The 14,315-nt window shown below is 34.1% G+C and overlaps 3 protein-coding genes across 6 annotated transcripts; 2 read left to right on the top strand and 1 right to left on the bottom strand.

The window, feature by feature from the left end:
• The first annotated feature begins 204 nt into the window (after window positions 1-204).
• On the top strand, window positions 205-6,320 carry LOC111809123 (uncharacterized). 4 transcript variants are annotated; one of them, XM_023695476.2, is made up of 9 exons: window positions 211-423; window positions 1,942-1,993; window positions 3,060-3,133; window positions 3,417-3,518; window positions 3,857-3,997; window positions 4,402-4,453; window positions 5,014-5,087; window positions 5,514-5,603; window positions 6,069-6,320. In XM_023695476.2, exons 1-9 carry the CDS (start codon window positions 299-301, stop codon window positions 6,079-6,081), a joined length of 723 nt encoding a protein of 240 aa, XP_023551244.2. In that variant the 5' UTR covers window positions 211-298; the 3' UTR covers window positions 6,082-6,320. The 4 variants fall into 4 exon arrangements, 3 of the variants coding, with proteins under 3 accessions (XP_086972899.1, XP_023551244.2, XP_023551243.2); XM_023695475.2 differs by having other exon boundaries at window positions 212-423; window positions 6,064-6,320; XM_087116773.1 differs by lacking the exon at window positions 3,857-3,997 and having other exon boundaries at window positions 205-423; window positions 6,064-6,320.
• Window positions 6,321-8,159: 1,839 nt separating this feature from the next.
• On the top strand, window positions 8,160-12,678 carry LOC111808111 (polyadenylate-binding protein 3). The gene is made up of 7 exons (XM_087116777.1): window positions 8,160-8,849; window positions 9,658-10,433; window positions 10,528-10,605; window positions 10,707-10,796; window positions 11,038-11,346; window positions 11,420-11,644; window positions 11,738-12,678. Exons 1-7 carry the CDS (start codon window positions 8,585-8,587, stop codon window positions 11,960-11,962), a joined length of 1,968 nt encoding a protein of 655 aa, XP_086972903.1. The 5' UTR covers window positions 8,160-8,584; the 3' UTR covers window positions 11,963-12,678.
• LOC111808110 (uncharacterized) lies at window positions 12,678-14,010 on the bottom strand. Its single transcript, XM_023693917.2, has 4 exons — window positions 13,863-14,010; window positions 13,464-13,770; window positions 13,134-13,373; window positions 12,678-13,053 (listed from the first exon to the last, which is right to left on the bottom strand). The coding sequence occupies exons 1-4, from the start codon at window positions 13,911-13,913 to the stop codon at window positions 12,815-12,817; spliced, it is 837 nt and encodes a 278-aa protein (XP_023549685.2). The 5' UTR covers window positions 13,914-14,010; the 3' UTR covers window positions 12,678-12,814.
• Between the last annotated feature and the right edge of the window lie 305 nt (window positions 14,011-14,315).

The following is a 14,315-nucleotide window of genomic DNA, read 5'->3' as shown; positions in this document are numbered from 1 at the left end:
TATTGGATTTTTTTTTTGTATTATTTATATTATTTATATTATTTATGTAAAAAGATTAAACATATAGAAATTAAATTTAGAGGATTAGAAAAAAAAAATCAACGTGTAAATTTAATTAGGTTTTTTAAAAAATAAACTTTAATTAATATAATTAGTTGCATTCCTGTCCAAAGAAATGAAACGGATGAAAAGAAGCCACGTGGACACGCAGTTTCCACTAACTTCCGTCTTCTTCAACTCCCGCGGTTGCTCTCGTCCTTCTACTACTCCCCGCGCTCTCTGTATCACTGCGTCTCTAATGGCGAGCTCGGCGGTAATCGGATGGAGGATTGTGTTCATTCTACTGGGCTGCACGATGGTTGCAACTCTCGGATACACACTCGCCACTGATGGCTCTCCTTTCCGCAGAGAACTTCTCTCACGGTACTCTCTATTCTCCGATGTACGTTTTTCACTTTGTTTATTGTCATTCCGTGTCCTTCGTCTTGCTGCCTGTCCGCCTCCGCCCCTCCCCCCTTCAACATACAGAATTGAGCTGCTTCAGCTGCTCGTTTCATGTTTTTAGCGATCACTTGTGTATATTTTAGGCTTGAATGTGGATCGACGTCTTCTTTATGCGGTCTAAGTAATACAGTGGTTAAAGGAGTAACTATATTGACTATAAAGCGGGTGAAAATGCCAGAAATCAATAGGTTGAGTGATATTGGGAATGGTCGGTAGTGTTAATAAGATCTATAGGTTGCTTGTCTCACTACCAATTGATTTTGAGATAATTTTTGAGATGGAACCATGTTTGTATAATTGGCGGGTATACTGAATTACAAATAATTTTTGCTAAAGTAGAACACTCAGATTTGTTCATGAAATTAAGGGCTGTTTGGGTGTATTTTTCTAAACTTATTTTGTTGATCGGGTTTTTGGAGTTGTTTGTTCTATTTTTGGTACTTGTTTGTTCGATTTTAGTCGCTCACAAATGTTCAAATTCAGTCTCCTTAAACATCTAAATTTAGCTTCGTCCTTTAATAATTATTACATTTAGTTTCTTGGTCAATTTTTAACAATCTCAGTCTTGATGATTTTGAAAATATATATTCACATTGCGTCTTATCTCATCTTATATGGAAACCTATTAATTTTGATAACAATTAACTTGAAACTAATAATAAGAACGAATCATTAATTTTAGACAGCACAAAGCCTTAGTTTAAAGGTTTGATAGCGCATAGACTATAATGATATTATTCTTAAAATATAGGGTTCAAAATGATATTTCAAATTTTATTTTCCTCCAAGCATCCATAATATGCTTTTTTTGTCACTGAATTTGTGAACTATCCCGATTGGATTTTTTTGTCACTGTATTCAACATAAATTTGGCCACCGGTTTCATATTTGCTAAGTGGTCATGACACCTATTGGGATGTTCGACCGACAATGGTTGGGGAGGAGAACAAACCACCATTTATAAGCGTGTGGAAACCTTCCCCTAGCAGACGCATTTTAAAGCCTTGAGGGGAAGCCCGAAAGAGAAAGCCCAAAGAGGACAATATCTGCTAGCAGTGGATCTGGGCCGTTACACCTATATTATTTTTTGGATTAAATGTTCGAAATTTTACTTCACATTAATTGCATTTTTTTTGTTACTTGGAAGAAAATGATCAAGTTAAAATATTTGAAAGTATAAAAATAAATTTGAATAAGTATGTACTGAGAAGAAGATTTGAATCTTGCCTTTATTCTTGTGCAATCCTCAGCATGGGATTAATATTGAAGCTTAATTTCATTTTCCATAATAAATCTTGTTATAATTATATGTTAGATGGTTCTGACTCCTGGAAATGGGTGCCGTTTACTCACCTTCTTAACCATTAATTTTTCTCTATCTTATTATTCCTACAAATCTGGACCTTTTCAGTTACGTTTGTACTTAATATGTTTCAGGTTAATGGTGGTGGTATTGATTGATTTCTATTTCAACGTCATAGTTATTGCGGTATGGAACAATTAAGTTTTCTTACTCTTTTATATGTTTCAAAATTTTGACTTTGAGTACATTTAGTTGTTTCTATAGCTTAACCTCTTATGTGGTGAATGGAGCTGCTAGACCATTTGGGTAGGGGCAAAAAGTCCTGTTTATTTCACTTAATTGTATTTTGACGTGAAGATTATGAGTTTTGATAAGAAAGCCTTAAAAAATTGAAGCGGACACTCTAGAATCCCAAAGCCAATTTAGTTTCAATCCCAGGGGAAGTGATAGATATGGATTACCTCGACAATCAAAGATCCAAGATGGAGTAGATGGGCGAAACCAACTTGAATGTTCTAGCCATGCAATTTCTAAGGACAAGAAGTTGTGCCAATCTCAAGGAAAAAGAAAGAAGTTGTGTTCGTATCAAGTCTGATGAATGTCAACAATGAGAAACCTTGATATTAATCTAACCCGACCGAAACCATGTTATGCTTTTGGACCATACATATGTAACTCTAGATGAAACTCTATGCTAAATATTAAATAAACTGAATTTTAAGGCCACATGCCAGGTCAAAGTAAGGCTGTCCTTATTCTAACATGATCTAGAGGGGTAAAATTAGATGAATACAAAATATCATGAACGATTCATAAATTGTAGAAGCAATCTCCACTTTCATCAAAGGGTACGAACACAAGGACTTTCTAAGTGGTTACTCTTGTAACTTAATTGGTGAATAATTTTGATCATCAAGGATGGGAAATAGATATGCAAGTTTGAATTTGAAATAATCCCAGAAGTCAGATCATGATGCTTTTTTTTTCTTAAGTTCTTCACTGTAATTTAAAAAGCTATACCAGATTTTGGCTTATTTCGTTTTTGGAAATTTTATTTAGGGAAAGCTCATATGAAATTGTTTGATTAATTATAATTTCTATTAAATCCATATCTGATTGTCATTATTGCAAGTTCAAAGGATAAGCATCTAGCCATCTACATCAGAATCATTTACAGACAATAGAATTAATCTTACATATGTGATTAAGCACTCACGGTAATCTCTCTCTCTCGCTCTCTCTAATATATTAGGCATGGGTTTGCTACAAGGAATCAAACTGGATTGCTGCAGCGGTTTGGATAGTTTTTCTTGTATGTCTAGGCAGGTAATTACTTCGTATCCTTGTCAAGCTCACCTTCCAGCCTAAAGCTTGTTTAACCATAGGATATATTAGTTTTTATAGCACTGATGAGTTCTTTTGAATCAATTTTTCTTGTTGGAGTTTGATTTCCAAACTCTTACTTGTTACTAAGACCGAAGTTGTTTCTGCATGGGCTACTTTATTTCAATAAGAAGTTGCAGTTTTTTTTACTAGTAATCCTTGCAGATTGAATCTTCATTTTATAATTTTTAGATCTGATTAACTTTACCCTTATCATTTTCCTCAGCATCGCTACCTGTGCCTACATTCTTTGGCAGTTGTGGCAATTATCATCTCAGGAATCATTTGAAGATATTGTGTACAATGTCCTGATCAAGAATCCAAACAAGTGTGTATGCAGTAAGCCTAGTTTAGTATGTATTGTGAGTTTTAGGTCTCTTAAATGGTCAATTCCATCAGAAATCTTCCTTAATATGATCTATTTGGAATTCTTTTTACGTTCTTCCTGACTATTCTACTGCATAGTTAAAGTCCATTCTTTTTTCTTTTCTCATGTGTTTAAGAAATTAAATGAAATGAAAGAAGCTTTTTCTTTCTTTCAATTCACTCAGTTAATAGATAAATTCCGCATCCGATGCTATGGTTATTCTTTCTTCTAGACTTTGAGAAACTTTATCATTCTGTTTCCTATTCTTTATCATGATTTTCTTGTTGGCTTATATATAGGAATGACATGCAGCAGCATAAGAAGCACTCCAATATTTTGACTGCAAAAATAGTTTTCGGTGCATTGGGTTGTTTGATGGTGGTAGCTTTGGTCTTTCTTTTCGCCGATGGTTCACCTTTTCGCAAGGAGCTTTATACACCGTAATTTCTGCTTTTATTTCTTCCTTAATTTGATTGCCCTTTTAAGTGCTAATGCTTTGAAATGATGTTTTCTCGTTATAGGAACAAAAAAAAAAAAAAAAAAACGACGGTGTTGATATCTAAACTTTGGAAAGTGAAGTAATTTACCATTCATGTTCTTACATAATGGTAATTGCACTTTTTGTTAGTGTGATATACAACTACCAGGAGTTGATTAGTGAAAACAAGGTGTTTATGACTTTTCCTTGACTTGTTGGATACTAGGAAGGTTCATTGATCACCATTGTCTATGCAATTTCTGGATTTTGCTTTGAACAGATTTTGCATAAATCATTACACTTCAACCGATATTATGCAGTATTTATCTTGTTATAGAGGTTAACAAGCTGTTAGAACATTTGCAGCTGGATGGTGGCCACGCTGATCGATTTCTATATAAATGGCACAGCTTTATCGGTATGTCTTAAATTCCTCATCGTTTACACTTGTCGCTTCTAGATGGTTAGATGCACCACCTTTTTGGTAGGAGGCACGCACTCATTAAGTTTCATTCTTCATGCATCCCTTTGTGGCGAAGAACTTTTAAGGGGCAACATGATGAATTTAGTAGCAAATTAAGATTGTTCTACTACCCACAATGAAAGCTGAAGAAGCTATAATAGGCGAACCTTTTCTTGAGGAATTTTCTCCCCCGGAGGGTTTATTAGTGAATGCAATAGCAAGATTATATCTCTAAAGAGTCAAAGGGCATAATTTACACCAAGATAGGCCAATAAAAATTGTATTGTCATGATGGATATCTCTGGCTATTCTATATCATTGAAGAATCTATTGTTTCTTTCTAACTAAAGATGCCAAAGATTGTTCCCTGTTAACAAAGCCTCTAGTTTGAACTGTTGAAGCTAACCCGAACATTCAGAATTCAGAAGAAGCTTCACTTCTTGATAGTTGTTTTCATGACTTCATCGGTCATCCAAAAGCCGAATAACGTTTTTCGTCTTTCCATATGAAATTAGGTCTGGATGTTCTATAAAGAAGAAGCTTGGCTTACTGCACTCTTGTGGATAGCTCTATTCATAATCTTTGGGAGGTAACGTGTCACTTTTTGTTGGAAAAGTCGCATAATCTGTCTTTATTATTGCATTTGGAACCTGCCATAGGTCAAGGAAATTGTGGTACATTCTTTCTCCACGGTCGATCATTTTAAGTTCATTTCTCAGCTCTCTCTCTCTCTCTATATATATATACAAACACACACATATACACATCAGTGCATTCTTACGTTCATTAATATTAAGATGCTGAAGAAGACCTTGAGGCTTTGAAGGATGTAGAGAAAATGTGTTTCTAATGAATTGAATTGTTAGGAAGGGATAAAGGTTGTAGCCGGAGGGATACACATTGTGTTAACGACTGTATTTGTGTGTCCACATGGGCCTTGGTGAATATGTGATGTCAATGATAAGAAAGAAACTTGTATATCTGTACTGACAGTGTGATCCTTCTAATATTTCAGCGCCTCTTCATGTCCTTTCATTGTTAAGGAGCTATTCAAGCTCAACTCCGAAGATCCAGCATACCTTGTTTTATTCAAAAATTCCAACAGGCAAGTCCACTCTTCTTCTTATATCTATTTGTTTTTTGTTTTTTAAACTAAGAATAAGCTTTCCTTAACCAAGTTTTGAAAACTAAAAATTTGACTAAGAATTTAAATTCGAATGTTGTTTAAGAAAAAATGAAAATTATGATAAATAAGCATAAATTTCAAAGAAAACAAAGTCGTTATCAGACTAGCAACAAACTTAAGCAGAAGTTAAAACTATTTCTATATAAGAATTACCATTTTGATTCCGTTTAGGAAATGATGATAATGGTTGTATTTACTTAGCCTTTTGGGACTAGCAACAAACTTAAGCCGAAGTTAAAACTATTTCTATATAAGAATTACCATTTTGATTCCGTTTAGGAAATGATGATAATGGTTGTATTTACTTAGCCTTTTGGGTTAATAAAGGTAAAAACTTACTATGGCTTCTTACTTGCATCTTCTAATTTGTTTATGGTAGGTCAGAAAGAAAATATGAGAGAACGTTGTGCTCATAAGCAGAAGTTAAATGGCTTAAGCTCGTTTCGAAAATGTTATATTAACAGCAGAATCCATAAGATGTCATGATATTTGAAGGGCAATTTAGTCCAAATGCTATTATGTTTATATTTAGTCTCTAGGATTAATACTATTATTGAAATGCTACTATAGCAAACTTGTTCTAGTTAAATTGACATAAATACCAAATTGTAGGCTTTATTTTTGGAGCTTAAATAATTTGCTCATAAACTAATTAAAATTTTAAAAATGACGAGCAAATTTGTCTAAAATCTTATCTAATTGGAAGTTTTTTTTGTACTAAATAAAATTATGAAGGTTTTTTTTTTTTTTTTTTTTTTTTTTTAAATTAACTCTCAATTTTTTTTCCTTATATTAAATACTTTAAACTAATTTACAATTATATTCTTAATAATAATATTTTAAGCAATTAAAATATTATTATTATATTCATATATATATTCTTGCTTTAACATGTTTGAAAAATAACTAAAAAATTAAAAACCCATGTATTTTTATTTAAACGTTTCATATTTTTATCAATCACATCATTACCACATAAGTTAAAAAAATTGGGGCGACTCTAATTAAATCAATTTTATTATTGGATTAAATTACGCCTCTGAAATTAACAAACTACTTCCAAAAATAAAAATCCATATTTAAAATAAAAGTTAAAAACGAGTGTTTTATTTTTGTAAATACAAATAAGTATTGTTGTTGTTATTATTGTGTAACACTTTAAAATAATTAATGAATGAATTGTTATTTAAAAATTTTAATTAAAAAAATAAAAATGAAAATGAACAATTTTGGGGGGGGGGGGGGGGGGAATTACGATCAACCCTAAAAAAAAAAAAAGCCAACAAATTTAAATTTAAAAAAGTATTTTGATAATTAAAATTTAAAAATCATATTTTTATTATTTAAATAATTATATAGGTGGTTGAGATTTTTTTTATAATTAACTCTGATTTTTTTTTCTTGTTTTAAATACTTTAAACTAATTTACAATTATCATTCTTAAATGATATTTTTAAAAATTATTTAAATTTAATATATATATATTAAAGATATGTTATATATTGGTAAACTATTTTTTAAAATAAAATATATAAATAAAAATAAAGTTAAATAGTTTGATCCAATAATATTATTTTAACTCATTCAAATACTAAAATCAACTATTTTAAAAAAGAAAATATATGAACCAAAATTTAAACTAAAAAATATTAAAATATAAATTAATAAAAAGCTTGAAATAAACAAAAATTATTTATTTTTTTAAATTCAAAACACAAAATTTAAAATTACTTTGCAATTCAATTAATTTTAAAAGATTTCAAATTTGTTACAAATTTCAATTAGTTTTAATTTTTTTTTTTTGAATTTGTTAGAAATTTCTATTAATTTTAATATAAATTTGTAATTATTATGTATACAAATAAAAATATAAACGTGTTTTTTAAAAAATTAATTCTGAATTTTTTTCTTGTTTTAAATACTTTAAACTAATTTACAATTATTTTTTTAAAAACATTATTATTTGATAAAACTAATTAATATGCAAGTAAGAAATTATATCTAAATTCTTAACAAAAATTATATCTAAATTATTTTTTATTATTTAAAACTAGATATCAAGTTAACAGTTAATTAAAATAGATAAAATAATAATTTTTTTTTTCAATTTAATCTTTAAAATTCATGCCTTTCAATAATAATTATATTTTACTCTTTTCACTGAAAAAAATCATTTTTTTTTTAATAAATTAAAAATATATCAGACATATGTTATATATTGGTAAAATATTTGTAAAAATAAAAAATATATAAACAATAATAGTTTGAATATTTTTATGAAAAAAAATACAAAATCCAAAATTTAAACTAAAAATATTAAATATTTTTTAAATATAAAACACAAAATTTAAAATTATTTTAAAAAGATTTTGAATTTATTAAGGATTTTTATTAATTAGTTAAGATTTGAAATTGAAATTAGAGATTTATTAGATAATTAAATTAGTTAAGATTTGATAAAATAAAATTTGAATTTGAAATATTAGATATTTTATTTGACTTAGTTAAAATAGGATGATAGAATATTTAAAAGACCGAAAACCCCTCAACAACGTGATGAAAGATACGGCTGGGATGACACGTCAGACTCTCCTAAACGCACCGTTTCGAAAACCTCCCGCTTCTTTCTTCCTATAAATACGTTAGTTACGTTCGAATTCACTTCACACTTCTTGCTGTTAGTGTTAGAGGAACTGAAGAAGAAAAAGAGAAAAGAGGAAGAGAGGAAGGGAAAACCCAAAAAATAAGGCTTCGATTTTCCATCTTAGAGGGTATAAATATAGTGTTCTTGTGGTCTTCTTCGCCTGTTCGATCACTGTCGGTAATCTGCCTTCGACTTTTAGTCTTTTAGGCAACTATTTGATCATCTTTTCGCCGGTTTTTTTTGGTTCTGAGACGGTATGGCGGCTATGATTCCGGCACCAGTGATTTCTGCTCCGATTCAAACGGCGGTCATTCCTCCTCCGGTGGGATCTGTGCCCACTGGAGAAGTGTTTTTGAGTTCTTCATTGTATGTGGGCGATCTGGAGCTTAACGTGAACGAGGCACAGCTTTTGGAACTGTTTAGCCGTGTGGCTCAGGTTGTCTCCCTTAGGGTTTGCAGGGATCAGACACGCAGGGTATCGCTTGGATATGGTTATGTTAATTTTAGCAATCATCAAGATGGTTCGTTATTCCGTTCTTTTTCATTCTTTTTCGTTCCTTTTCGTTCATTGTGTTTATTTTGTGTTTTTTTCTCTGTTTTCTTGATAATGCGCTTTGATTTTGGTACTTTTGTGTTTTCCTTCTTTTTTTTTTTTTCTCTGAGTCTGCTTAGACAATTGCATTTGAGAAATGAAAATTGAAAATTATTTTATTCTCATTCAATTTTAAATACTTTTTAAATTTTTTTTGTTAATTGCTGATAATTTGCACACAACCAAACGTAAACAGAAAGCCATCTTTCAGATGATTCGTTTTTCATATGGTCTTATTAGATGATTAATGGGGAATAGTTTGTTTCGACAGGATTGATGTCTTTGTTTCTGTACATTCTTTGGATTCATTTTTAATGATCAAACTCTTTGAGTTTCGATTTCAGTTTGGAAGAATTTAACATTAAAAAAGAATTTCATAGAAATAGTTTCAACCGGACCAAAATCAACTGTTGTATTTCCTATTCAAGTTCAACCTTAAATTTTGAAACCCAGATTTTCTGTTAATTTTTTTTTTCAATCTGGAATGAATTAAATGTTAGAATTTACACACTCATATTCTAACATTTTTTTTTTCGCACGTAGTGAACTAACACTGTGAACTGTGCATTTACAGGATATTAAGTTTATGATTGTGTTTCTTCAACTTTTAGTTATCCATTCATGCAGCTATGAACTTTATAGTTTGCAACACATTAGTTGGATATACGTTTTTAAACGATCTTGTGATACAAACTTATATATTGAATCTCTTCTTGTTTCATTTCATAAATTCTCAGCTATGACTGCCATGGAACACTTGAATTTCACCTCTATTAACGGGAAGCCTATCAGGATTATGATCTCAAATCGAGATCCTAGCATTCGGAAAAGTGGCTATGCAAATGTTTTTATCAAAAATCTGGACGCATCAATTGATAACAAAGCATTGCATGATACATTTGCTTCTTTCGGTACTGTTCTTTCTTGTAAAGTTGCGCTTGATAGCAATGGTCAATCAAAAGGTTATGGATTCGTGCAATTTGATACCAAGGAAGCAGCCGAAAGTGCCATAATAAAGTTGAATGGCATGCTCCTCAATGACAAGCAAGTATATGTTGGCCATTTCATTCGACGCCAGGAAAGGATGCGAGCAAATGGATTACAATTTACTAATGTTTACGTAAAAAATTTACCAGAAAATATGATGGACGATGGCCTAAAAAGTCTGTTTGGTGTACATGGTACCATTACTAGTGCAGTTGTTAAGACCGATTCAAATGGAAAGTCCAAAGGTTTTGGTTTTGTGAACTTTGAGAGCACAGACTCTGCTGCTGCTGCAGTTGAAAAGCTGAATGGTACCCTCATTGGTGAGGACAAGATTTTGTACGTAGGCAAGGCTCAAAGGAAAGCAGAAAGGGAGGCTGAATTGAAAGAAAAATTCGAACGGGATAGAAAGATCAGATTTGATAAATTACAAGGCGCAAATTTGTACATCAAAAATCTTGATGACCATATTGATGATGAGAAGCTTAAAGAATTATTCTCCGAGTATGGAACAATCACATCATGCAAGGTTCGTTTCGTTTTTCTTTCGACGATCTTCGTTGCGTCTTTTCCTAAATTCCATTGTTGACTTTTGCTTAGATATCTGTTTGATGATGAGCCAGGTTATGCTTGACGAAAATGGAGTGAGCAAGGGGACTGGTTTTGTTGCCTTTTCTTCACCAGATGATGCAGCTAGAGCCGTAAGTTTACATTCCTTTGTGATCCACTTATGGGTTCTATTTTCCGAATATGAATGGAAATTGGAACTTATTTTTTATGTCTCTTTTAATGTGTTTTTTAGATAAATGAAATGAATAGAAAGATGAAAGGAAGGAAGCCTCTGTATGTGGCTGTTGCCCAGCGCAAGGAAGAAAGAAAGGCCCAGCTACAGGTGCGATTTTTCTTCTTTTGGAATGCTACATAGTTATAGTTCATTTACATTAATATCTAATTGAATGAAGAACACAAACATGGTAGAGTAGAGTATAGATAAGAAAATTGTCCCTTTGATTCAAATGGTTCTCATATCTTCTTGTTATTGTAAATCCACAAATTCAATGAGAGGTTTTTATGTATATTTGAGGTTTCTTAGGAAACCAATTATGTGAATCTTGATTGGTTGATGGTGTCAGACACAGTTTGCACAGATCCGAGTAGCTAGTGAAATATCATCACTGACCTCAGGAATGCCAGGATTTCATCCAGGGGCACACCGACTTGCTCCTCAGCAGCTGTATTATGGTCAGGGAAACCCCGGGCTGGTGCCCCCACCGCCTGGATACAGCTTCCAGCCTCAACTTATGAACGGAATGCGACCTAGTATGGGGCCCAACTTCATCATGCCTTACCAGTTTCAGAGACAAGTACAGCCCGGGCCACGCTCGGGGATCAGGCGTGGTGGAAATTCACAACCTGTACATCAGCAGCAGCAGCAGCAGCAGGTAAACTGAATTACGTTGTTAAGATCATCGATGAATGTTCATGCCACATTTATCTGAGGTTTTATGAATCCAGTTAATGCTCCGTGGCGCTGGACAAGGTTATAGATACATGAACAATGCACGAAATGGATTAGAGCCGCCGGTCCTGCCCCATGGTCTTGTTGGTCCAATGATGCCTCTAGCTTTTGATAGTTCTGGGATGTCTAGCCCACCAATCGACATCCAGCGATCAAGGGCTGTGCCTACTTCAACACTCGCATCTGCATTAGCTTCTGCTACACCTACACATCAGCGTTTGGTATGGCACCATGTTTGTTTCCTTTCATTAGAGAAAAAAAAGTGAAACCATATTTGTAAGATTAAAACTATAGCTTCTGCATTATTGTTACAGATGCTCGGCGAGCAGCTGTATCCACTCGTAGAACGTCTCGAGCCAACTCATGCGGCAAAGGTTACTGGAATGTTGCTCGAGATGGACCAGCCAGAGGTGCTTCATCTCATTGAATCACCTGATGACTTGAAGAATAAGGTGGCTGAGGCAATGGAAGTCCTCCGCAAAGCTTCGTCGGAACCCGACCTCTCTGATCAGCTTGGTTCGTTGGTGCTGACCAAATGAACGACGACGACGACAACCGATAACGAGAGTGTCGGTTCTCAGACATTCAATTTCCCTTAGAACATTCTTTATTCCGCATGGTGAACATATTATTTATGGTTTTGGGTTTTAGCCTTCTCTTTTCCTTCAGCATCCCTCAAATTAGCTCCCTAGTTTTGGATTTAGAATTTTGGTAGTTTTCTGGTTGCTGTCTAGTTTTGAGAATTTTGTTGATAACACATTTGTTATCGGCCATGGTAGCGCTAGGTTGAAATGACTTTCTAGTTTGAAATTTATAAAGTTTTTAGATTAGATTATAAACTTACTTTTCAATATTCAATATGAAAAAAAAAAATTTCACACTTTGAAATGGACCGACAACTAACCTGCCTTTGCACTCAAGGGCCAATTTCCGTCTGGCCTGAGGAAACCTTTGCACACCTCCGTTACCTTTTGGGAGGCCTATACCCCATAGAAACTGTCTACCTGAGATTGTCCCTTGGCTCGTAGGTCCTGACACAAGTTTAGAATTTTATCTCTTTCAGAGTGATATCTTAGCTCGGGCCCCCCCCCCCCGAAAGGGGGCCTAGGGGGCCTTCTTTGCCCTCCACCTAAGTTGCACAGGAAAGGCCCAAAGCCAATCTCAGGGAACGTGAAGGTAGTCTCACTTCACACCTTGAAATGGACCGAGAACAAACCTGAAATGACAATAACTCGAAATGATAATTGATTGGGGTGAGGAAACTTTCCTTTTTTACGATACTTAGAGAACAGAACCGGTGGAAACAGGGTGAGGCCTATATAGCTCACACGATTAGAGCAAACAATTTGGAATGCATATATGGTGAGTATAATTCAATTTGCAAGCAACTGTCATTTGAAATCAGGGTGGATATCATCTTCAACAATTTCATCATTTATGATCATCTTCAAGGTATCCATGTCCGGTTCTGTTCCCATATTTTTGTCCTCTTCAGTCATGTATTCACTCCACTTGGAAGAAGGACCTCCTACCTTAGCTAATATGCAAGCATTTTCATCGTCTTTTGACATGCCTTTACTCCATTTTGACGCTTCAATGTCTGACTGCGATTCCCAGTTTCGAATCTCATCTGCAATTTTACGACTGTTTTTGCTCAACTTTCTGCCCTGGAAAGGTGCAAGAAGTGTTAAGATCATATCAGAGTTTTACCTTTGGAGCTTAGATTGGCTTTCAACGAAACTTTTTCATCATCTTCTCGGACGCCTTTACGCCATTTTGATGCTTGAATGGCTGAATTCTTGGCAATGTGTGTCCTCTTCGGGAAAACTGGTCTGTAAAATCTTTTTCCTTCTCCACCTTCCGGCCTGCTTGAACAGCTCGTTGAACAGTGCTTCCTGGTTTTTTCTTCTGGAAGCTCCGTCACAATCTTTCCGTCAGTAAAATCACTACCTGCTTAAGGAAAAAGAATCATCTGACGAAGATTTTACTTCGGAATTTTTCAATAAACTACTCGTAAAAATGCATTCGAAATTCAATGACCTAATTCTCGTTCGTTTTCTCTTCCAGTCTGGCTGCGATCCTCCTCGAGATCGAGGTACTCACTCCAATCGCTACGTCTTTTTCTCTTCGCGTTGAAATCAAGCTGATCCTCGTCAACAATTTCCTCATCAAGTATCTCATCGACTTTCGTCTGTTCATCCGCATATTTCCGAGACATATTGAAGCTCTGTACGAACTTACGGACGTCTTTAGCCATCGGAGCTCGAGCAAACACCTTCTGCACCGATTGCTTCTCGTTGCAGACTGCACAGATCCACTTATTCCCGCTCCTTCGCTGCTGCTTCACCTAAATCGAAACCACAGCCATTACAGAAGTTACAGAGAGAGACATTGAAGGACAAAGAAGAAACAGAGAGGGAGAAGGAACGAGATCCGTGCCTGCATCGTGGAGCATTGAAAACACTGGACGGCGATGAAGATCGTCGACATTCCTGCTTCACGGTACGCTTCTTCGATTCTCTAATCTTTCTTTGTTTTGAGTTTCAATCTGGAGCGAGCGATCGTTCTCAGTTCCGATTGGAAATTTTGGCGCCATTTTTTTTGGGAATTTGGGCCATACGTATCCCTCTCGTGGCCCATTTTGAAAAATGGGCTTCTTGTTTCTGGCCCACATTTACAATTATGGGCCTCCCATTTATTGGGGCTCCAAACATTCGTCGCTTAACTTCCAAATATCTAATTCTCCGTAAAATCCGGACAGTTATTATACTTGACTTCTTCCATTCCTCTCAAGTTCCCTTTCCCTTTTAATTTTATTTTCTTTTTGGATTCCAACATATTTTTGGGCTAAAGACTAAATAATGTAAAATGGTAGAAATTAATTAATTATTT

This window comes from Cucurbita pepo, chromosome 13, assembly GCF_057944985.1.
Source record: "Cucurbita pepo subsp. pepo isolate OVF chromosome 13, ASM5794498v1, whole genome shotgun sequence".
In the NCBI taxonomy this organism is placed as follows: Eukaryota; Viridiplantae; Streptophyta; class Magnoliopsida; order Cucurbitales; family Cucurbitaceae; genus Cucurbita; species Cucurbita pepo.
The sequence above is the reverse complement of the archived record's forward strand: the minus strand, read 5'-3'. Positions and strand labels throughout refer to the sequence as shown.

Coding starts and splice junctions, on each gene's coding strand:
- LOC111809123 (XM_023695475.2), top strand. CDS start 299: ATGGCGAGCTCGGCGGTAATCGGATGGAGGATTGTGTTCATTCTACTG. Junction 424..1,941: donor CGCAGAGAACTTCTCTCACG/GTACTCTCTATT, acceptor AATATGTTTCAG/GTTAATGGTGGTGGTATTGA. Junction 1,994..3,059: donor TCAACGTCATAGTTATTGCG/GTATGGAACAAT, acceptor CTAATATATTAG/GCATGGGTTTGCTACAAGGA.
- LOC111808111 (XM_087116777.1), top strand. CDS start 8,585: ATGGCGGCTATGATTCCGGCACCAGTGATTTCTGCTCCGATTCAAACG. Junction 10,434..10,527: donor GAACAATCACATCATGCAAG/GTTCGTTTCGTT, acceptor ATGATGAGCCAG/GTTATGCTTGACGAAAATGG. Junction 11,347..11,419: donor AGCAGCAGCAGCAGCAGCAG/GTAAACTGAATT, acceptor TTATGAATCCAG/TTAATGCTCCGTGGCGCTGG.
- LOC111808110 (XM_023693917.2), bottom strand. CDS start 13,913: ATGTCGACGATCTTCATCGCCGTCCAGTGTTTTCAATGCTCCACGATG. Junction 13,374..13,463: donor AGAAAACGAACGAGAATTAG/GTCATTGAATTT, acceptor TTCCTTAAGCAG/GTAGTGATTTTACTGACGGA. Junction 13,054..13,133: donor AGCCAATCTAAGCTCCAAAG/GTAAAACTCTGA, acceptor GTAAAATTGCAG/ATGAGATTCGAAACTGGGAA.